The 8,993-nt window shown below is 36.7% G+C and overlaps 1 protein-coding gene across 1 annotated transcript; it reads right to left on the bottom strand.

Moving 5' to 3' along the window:
* Positions 1–1,763: 1,763 nt before the first annotated feature.
* On the bottom strand, positions 1,764–5,295 carry LOC103520854 (protein inscuteable homolog; the record flags this gene model as incomplete). Its single annotated transcript, XM_008485951.3, is given in 3 exon segments — positions 1,764–1,967; positions 4,349–5,117; positions 5,243–5,295. Coding segments are annotated over 2 exon segments (866 nt in total), but the record flags the coding sequence as incomplete, so codon positions are not given.
* Between the last annotated feature and the right edge of the window lie 3,698 nt (positions 5,296–8,993).

Genomic DNA, 8,993 nt, shown 5'->3' with positions numbered 1-8,993 from the left:
TTCAAAACACATGGGGCTTAAACAGCAAAATTTAGTGTCGAAACTGAAATAGACCGTAAAATCTGGCAGTTAAGCCCCCTTATGTTCTGAAGCGGTTCCCAAACTATGGCCACTAGGTAGTAAAAATTTTAAATTCTCAAATTTGAGACAAAGAAGCATGTATGCCAGTTTTCCCACACGAAATTATAGAAATCAAAATTGGTGGAGATGCCAGTTTTCCCACACGAAATTATAGAAATCAAAATTGGTGGAGATGCCAGTTTTCCCACACGAAATTATAGAAATCAAAATTGGTGGAGATGCCAGTTTTCCCACACGAAATTATAGAAATCAAAATTGGTGGAGATGCCAGTTTTCCCACACGAAATTATAGAAATCAAAATTGGTGGAGATGCCAGTTTTCCCACACGAAATTATAGAAATCAAAATTGGTGGAGATGCCAGTTTTCCCACACGAAATTATAGAAATCAAAATTGGTGGAGATGCCAGTTTTCCCACACGAAATTATAGAAATCAAAATTGGTGGAGATGCCAGTTTTCCCACACGAAATTATAGAAATCAAAATTGGTGGAGATGCCAGTTTTCCCACACGAAATTATAGAAATCAAAATTGGTGGAGATGCCAGTTTTCCCACACGAAATTATAGAAATCAAAATTGGTGGAGATGCCAGTTTTCCCACACGAAATTATAGAAATCAAATTGGTGGATGTGCCAGTTTTCCCACACGAAATTATAGAAACCAAATTGGTGGAGATGCCAGTTTTCCCACACGAAATTATAGAAATCAAAATTGGTGGAGATGCCAGTTTTCCCACACGAAATTATAGAAATCAAAATTGGTGGATGTGCCAGTTTTCCCACACGAAATTATAGAAATCAAATTGGTGGAGATGCCAGTTTTATTTCCCAAGATGATCACTCAAATCAAGACGGAATGCTAGGATCTCTTTTTCTCTTGTCCTATCAATCCTGACACATCACTTACTGGTTCATGACGTAGATACTCGACACATGGGTACAAAATCTCGTAATTACCGACTTAACACTTTACCTATTTAGGCAACGTGTAATTTCACGTAATATAAATTTTTTGTATTAAAAAAGCATTGTTATTGTTGATGATTAACAACAACAAAACACCGGAAGTTTTTGTTGAAGAATTCATCTTGGCAGAACAATTAAATCTTTAGTTCGCTATTATTTATGAACTTATGACCGTCTTATGGGTGAATTCTATTAATTTATTACACACTTCTTATTCATTACACACTCCTTATTCATTACACATGAGATGCAGGGGTAATATATGAGTGTTTTAATGGTTATTTTAACAGAACAGGTGTTTTGTTTATAAACTTCTCACGTTGGGCATTCTTGCATCTACCAATTTTTCCCCGTCCTCAAAAAAAAAAAAAAAAAAAAAAAAAAAAAATGGTGGATGAGCGACTTTTTTTACCCGAAGTTGGAAATCAATCAAATTGGTGGATGTTACACTACTTATTATTTTAATTACATTTAAGTATTTCGAGTAGACTATCAGCTTTGGGCCAGAAGTCCCTTTTTATCTCATCTTTATTGACATAGGTATGTAGGTACTATGTAGTTTTGTTTTCTTACCTCAGTCTTCTTGTTTGAAATACCCTTTAGCAAGGGAAATTTCAGGCAGGTCTCCTCCGTCCTCCATGTTTAAAGTCCCCCAGCCAGACTACGCTAGTCTACTCCCTGTTTAATGTCCCAAAGCCAGACAATGTTTTCTTACCTCAGTAGTTTGGTGAATTCGCTGGAAATGGTCCGAATCTTCTCCTGTAAGGTGAGGATGTACTGGGATGCAGGTCCCGACAGGATCTGGTTCTCCCCCAGGCGTTCCGAAATCAACGCTTTCGACTGCAAGGCGGTCATGTATTCTGCATCGTACCTCTGGGACAATTCCCTCAGCCAGTGACTAACCGGCGGATCTGTCGATCTGTGAGAGGAAAATTGGATGGACATTAGGAATTAAAACAAGGAAAAGCTCTGAAATATCGCAAAGTTTTGCAACCCATGTGTTGAGCAGGGCATGGAAAGACCAAGATTTTCTTTATCTTTATTGCATTGGAATCATTGGATTATTCTTCGATGTTAATCAAAAGTACTTTTTTGGGGGGTTTCAGGTTTTAGGTATTGAGGGCTCTAAAAGCACCCATCAAAAGAGGGAAAAGTTTGGTGACTCTTTCATGGCAGATAATACCGTCAATGACTGCATTTGTCGAGAATAGATTTCATGCATTATACCCAAGTAGCCTTATGCTTGTGATATACGAGTAATGCCAAAAGCCAGCTGAGAACATCAGCCTTACATACAATAGAATGTTGACTCTCAATGTACCATGTTGGCAGATTGTAAAATTTGCGAAAACTCGAGATAACTGCTTAGCTAACTGGCAAACAACTTGAAATCATGCTCCAAACACAAGGTCTAGATATGTCACCCGACACTCGGCGATGTGAACAAAACATGGCTCAGCGGGTGTTATCAATAGCCCATTGTGTTCCTGATACCAAACACCAGACTCTGGCTTATGTTCATGTTAAAGTTAATGACAAAGCAAAACAGAGGGCTGGCCTATTGTACCTAACGTACGTCTGAATAAAGCTTTCCTGATTTGCAAAATGGGGAAGGAGAAAAAGGACATTAAGAGAAAGTAGTTCAAAAAGACTGTAGCTCAAAAAAGTAGACAAAAAGACTGAAAAAGAAGAAAGAAATAAAGTGACCTAAAAGTCCAAAGGAAAACTTGTGTATCATTCATAAATTGCTCTTTCAAATCTTTATTTTACCCGTCTTCTCTTCCTCCGACTTTCCCAAAAGGTCTTTCCTGGAACAGTGGGTACTAGGTACTTTCGAGTACCACTCAACGGTCCCAATGAATCGGTTTGATGACACAAATTGGGCGAAAAGGACATTATTTGGTTAATCAAGTTTGAACCGTGTGGGCTGATCAAGATAGTAGATCTTTTACCAAGACTATGGACTACAAGTTATGTTATTGTTTCAAATTCAAGATATTAGCTTACATTAAATGGCATGATATTATGATATGCTACAATGATAACATGAAAGTTATAGTCGCTAAACACGGACCAAAACAGTCATTTGAACCGGAATATTGTCTATTACCTTTCTGCTTATAAAGCGCCAGTTAGAGCTCAGGCGAGTATCTCGCGTTAAGGAATGAGGAAGGCAAGAAATAACAAGATATTGAACAGATAAGTAATTAGGTATGTATAGGCTAGGTAGAAGGTAGGTAGGTAGTTAGATCCCTACCCTACAGAAATAAGTTATGGTAGGTAGTTTCTAAAGAGAGATATGGCAAAAAGTGTAAAAGAGAGATAACTTTAGAAATCTTTTCAAAAGGTTTCTAATAGAGGGTAAAGAAATATTCTGCTTACCTTGTAGTGTTGTGTTCTTCTTCATTATTCGCAATGGTGACACGGGGAGCAGGGGATCTTCTTCTGTAGATCTCTAGAGGCCTCGGCAACTTCTTTGGTGTTGATGTGAAATGAGGAGGTTCTATCAGATCTAAATTCGACTGCAGGAAACTTTTGCCTCCACGTAGCACTGGGTCTTCAACAGACTCAACTTTGCAAGGAACTTCCTGATTTGACTCCAAGTTATTCAAACTTTTACACCGTCGAATGAGGTTCAATTGTTCTTGCTGGTAGTTTTCAAAACTCGTAGAGTGACGGTTGACTTTGGCCAGACTTCTACTTCGCTTGGAACGCTCAACGTTACTTTCGTTACCAGACCGTCTTCGGATTTTGAATTTTAAGAAATCGTTAGCATTCAAATGACTAGATGAGCTTGGTTGTGTCTGGTTCATTGTTTCGCCAGTATTTTGTTTCCCTTGTTCAGATAACTCGATTGGATGGTTTTGACTTTTGTTTTGTACAACAACAGTTCTTTGGTCATCTTGAATCTGGGTACAAGATTCATTCAATGATAAATTTGGACTCTTGAGGCTTTGGGATTTATCGAGAATCTCATTTGATTTGGAGCGATGTCTTGAGAGAACTGAATTGATTGATTCTGATAACATTGAGGTGTCCATGCTTGATTGATGTGCGATTTGAAGCAATCCAATATTATTTGAATTGCTTTGTTGACTAGAAGTACAATTTGTTGATTTTGAATTCAAGGAAATATTTTCTCTTCCACCATCTGTGTTTGAAGTTCTTGAATCGTTCACATGTGTTGATGAATTCCGTGTTGTACCAATATGGTTTGTATGATTTTTCTGGGTAGCACTAGTAACTTTAGAAATCTTTTCAAAAGGTTTCTAATAGAGGGTAAAGAAATATTCTGCTTACCTTGTAGTGTTGTGTTCTTCTTCATTATTCGCAATGGTGACACGGGGAGCAGGGGATCTTCTTCTGTAGATCTCTAGAGGCCTCGGCAACTTCTTTGGTGTTGATGTGAAATGAGGAGGTTCTATCAGATCTAAATTCGACTGCAGGAAACTTTTGCCTCCACGTAGCACTGGGTCTTCAACAGACTCAACTTTGCAAGGAACTTCCTGATTTGACTCCAAGTTATTCAAACTTTTACACCGTCGAATGAGGTTCAATTGTTCTTGCTGGTAGTTTTCAAAACTCGTAGAGTGACGGTTGACTTTGGCCAGACTTCTACTTCGCTTGGAACGCTCAACGTTACTTTCGTTACCAGACCGTCTCCGGAGTTTGAATTTTAAGAAATCGTTAGCATTCAAATGACTAGATGAACTTGGTTGGTGATGTGTCTGGTTGATTGTTTTGTCAATATTTTGTTTCCTTTGCTCAGATAACTCGATTGGATGGTTTTGACTTTTATTTTGTACAACAGTTCTTTGGTCATCTTGAATCTGGGTACAAGATTCAATGAATGATGAATTTGGACTCTTGAGGCTTTGAGATTTGTCAAGAATCTCATTTGATTTGGAGCGATGTCTTGAGAGAACTGAATTGATTGATTCTGATAACATTGAGGTGTCCATGCTTGATTGATGTGCGATTTGAAGCAATCCAATATTATTTGAATTGCTTCGTTGACTAGAAGTACAATTTGTTGATTTTGAATTCAAGGAAATATTTTCTCTTCCACCATAATTGAGGTGTCCATGCTTGATTGATGTGCGATTTGAAGCAATCCAATATTATTTGAATTGCTTCGTTGACTAGAAGTACAATTTGTTGCTTTTGAATTCAAGGAAATATTTTCTCTTCCACCATCTGTGTTTGAAGTTCTTGAATCGTTCACATGCGTTGATGAATTCCGTGTTGTACCAATATGGTTTGTATGATTTTTCTGGGTAGCACTAAAATGAAGACACCTCTGTAAGTCTGTACCTATGGGTTTGCAAACTTTGCGATTGCGGTCACAGAGCACAGAGGTTTGACATTTTTGGTACTGTCACTATGAGTGAGTTTTATGACGTTGAATGCACCTGTATTCAATTAAAGATTTCTCTCTGGTAATTTGTTTAGACAGAATGACGTTGAATGCACCTGTATTCAATTAAAGATTTCTCTCTGGTAATCTGTTTAGACAGGTGGTTGGCTGAGTATGTCATTTGAAACATTATTATCCAACGCCCTTGGAGTTGACAATATTTTGCACTCCAAGAGTTGAAAAAAAAAATCAGGCGACTTTTTGGTGCATTTTTGCTGACCTGGTCAGCACCTAAAAATGTAGGACCCACAAATGGGTTTATTGTTTGCCCCCAAAGGCGACATGTTATATCTGGGATAGCATGAGTCATGTATGCTGCTATTATCCAGAATATTGGATTGACTTGCAGATGAATCAGCCATTGATTTTTCCCACTTCTTGATAAAACAATTTGAGTCTTGATCACAAATCTGAGAGTACGTGTGATATCTTTGTAAGTTATTCCTTGGTTCAAATATCTCCGTGGCACTATAGTTATGGTTATCAACTGTATGATTCAACGGGCCTATAGTTTCATTGAAAGCCGTCGATGTAATGTTCAAGGATACAGAATTTCGATTTTCATTCATTTGTTGTAAATACGTATTCACACATTTCTGAACTTTGTCGTGTATAACTTTACTGTCTAAATTTTTCTCGAGATTTTCATAAATGCTTTCGTCTTTGTCTAGTGGATTTGATTTTGAAAAATAATTTGCAGTTAAATTTTCTAGAAGTTGCCTCTGAGCAGGTTTCAAATTCTGCAAGATTACACTATTCCTCTCTGAGGTGCTTTGAATTCTATTTTCTGATAGAACTGATTTCATATCACTTGATATTTCGATTGCTGGATCCTTTTGTGTATTTTGTACTTCAGGTAATACATTGGTATTGGAATAGACACTAGCAGCATAAAGCTCCTGTGAACTTGTAGCATGAGGTAGATTTTCTATTGTGCATACATTTTGATTTGACATAGTTGATGCCTTTTTATTTGACCCAACAGGAGTTCTCATTTCAATAACTCGGGATGTTTTTGAGTTTTGATTTTGGTTTTTATCAGTTCTATAAGGCTGAAAATTGTAAGTTTCCCTGAAGATTTCGTTACTTCGAGTCTGCGGTAATGTTGGGTTTTGTCTTTGGTATAGTTGCTGTTGTTCGGAATAACTTTGGTATAATCTAGGATTTACATTTTCTTCGTTTTGGTGACTGACTAGATTCAATGACATCGAGTGTCTATTTTTCTTAGTGTTCTCTATTGACGACTTCTTGTCAGGATTTCTTATCAATCCCAGAGATTTTCTATTATCTTTCTTCCTAAGATAGTTTAACTTTTCACTCTCTATCAAACCTGTTGGCTTATACTTCGGAGGTTCTGGGACTGCTAGATGGTGATAGACTGTCCTCTAGATTGAGGTTCGGCCACCAAACCTTACTGTATGTCCGATGAAAATCGCCCATTTTTTCACATCTGAAACAAGATAAAAATGAAAATATTTTACATCAGATAGTAATGATACTCATGATAAATACCAATGGCAAGATGGATATCTCGCTGCATTCTAGAATTCGGGGTTCATAAAATATTTACGACAACGTCGGGCCGAGGGTACACAACCTGTATGCTGAGTCTACGGCCATTAATACCTGTGGATACCTTGTCACTCAGATACGTTATTCTATTTTGAAGTCAGTGTCAGAGCCGTCTTGGGAATGTCATTTGGATCGTCTCCAAAACGTTCAATGTTCCAGCAGATGTGAATTGAGAGCTGTCACAATCACGACAAATCAAGCGATGTGTTTGAAATTATTGTTCTTATTTTTTGGAAGAGGTGTGAACATTCTGAAGAAGAAATTTAGAAGAGAAAAATTCAAGTAGGTATCTGACGTACTTCGATGTTAGGCGCCATTTGTCAGCGGTGTGGATAGAATGGAAGAGAATAGAAGAGTATAGAAGAGAAGGAAAGGGAAGAGAAGAGAAAAAAAAAGAAAAGAGAAAAGAAGATAAGAAAATGAATATCAGAATATGTAAGTACATAATATTGTTTATTGTTGAAAATGGAGTAGGTATCTGACGTACTTCGATGTTAGGCGCCATTTGTCAGCGGTGTGGATAGAATGGAAGAGAATAGAAGAGTATAGAAGAGAAGAAAAGGGAAGAGAAGAGAAAAAAAAAGAAAAGAAGATAAGAATAATTATGAATATCAGAATATGTAAGTACATAATATTGTTTATTGTTGAAAATGGAACTATTCTGTAGGTACCTAGGTAGATACTAAATGAAGTTATTGATAGTGAACTCCGCTCCGTTTTCTTGGCGATTTTTATACTAAGAAGTTAATGATGCTTGAAAAGTTCACCTTTTGACCACATAGCAGTTACGAGTAATACCCATGTAAGAGCTTAGGACTTGGAGGTAATTGTGTCCGTATATAAAAGAGTTCTTATCTCAAAATATCATCTACAAAAAATTAAACTATAGTACATACTTAAAATTAAATTTTATGTCTATCCGCTCCGTTTTCTTGGCGATTTTTATACTAAGAAGTTAATGATGCTTGAAAAGTTCACCTTTTGACCACATAGCAGTTACGAGTAACTCCCATGTAAGAGCTTAGGACTTGGAGGTAATTGTGTCCGTAAAAGAGTTCTTATCTCAAAATATCATGTACAAAAAATTAAACTATAGTACATACTTAAAATTGAATTTTATGTCTAAGAGTTTAGGATTGTACATTATAAGTTTCTGTGATCTAATTTGTTTGCCGCAAAATATGTTACCTGCCTGTGGTTTTTTCAATCCCTAGTTTTGGGCAGATTAAATTTATTTGAATTGCCTTAAACAACATTAAATTTTTCCTCCTTTTTGTGTTCTTTTTGTAGGTACGAAAAAAAACCTGGCCCATCTCAGCAACAAAACCGATTACGAGCATAGTAATACGCACGAGCTGAAAATTAATTCGATCAGAAGTGTTATGGCACACCTAATCTTATCGGATACCCATAGAACCAGTCACCTACTTACCTACCAACTACTTAACTACTCAAGTATTTTTTTTTTTTTTTTCATAAATACTTTTTATCCATTTATTTATAGATACCTATTGGTACATATTATAAATTTATTTAGCCAGGGGGAAAGATTTGCACACAGTTTGATTAGCATCAATACTATGTCCTTACTATCCTGATTGATGGTAAGGAGTTATAATGCCTAACGTGGTTTAATTTATGCTGGTTTACGTTGCAGTTATTCCTGATTCTGATTTATTTCATCATAATTATTTACATTACAAGTCGTTTCATCTGAGTGATCTGTGAACAAAGTTCTCTACACGTTCTTAAGAATCTCAAGTAGGAATGTTGGTTTTTTTCTTAGCATTAGAAAGGTAGCTACTAACTATAGTCAGCTGTTTGTGCCTGTAACGTGCTTCGCGACAGAAAGTTCTATTATTGTTTTGATAATTTTCTCAGGTATCCAAATTGAACGGTCTTAGAAAGGACCTATCCTCTAGTTTCATCAATTTAGCCCACCCAAAACTGAAGACA

Source organism: Diaphorina citri, unplaced genomic scaffold (genome assembly GCF_000475195.1).
Source record: "Diaphorina citri unplaced genomic scaffold, Diaci psyllid genome assembly version 1.1 scaffold4178, whole genome shotgun sequence".
NCBI lineage: Eukaryota > Metazoa > Arthropoda > Insecta > Hemiptera > Psyllidae > Diaphorina > Diaphorina citri.
This window is presented reverse-complemented; position numbering and strand designations above follow the sequence as displayed.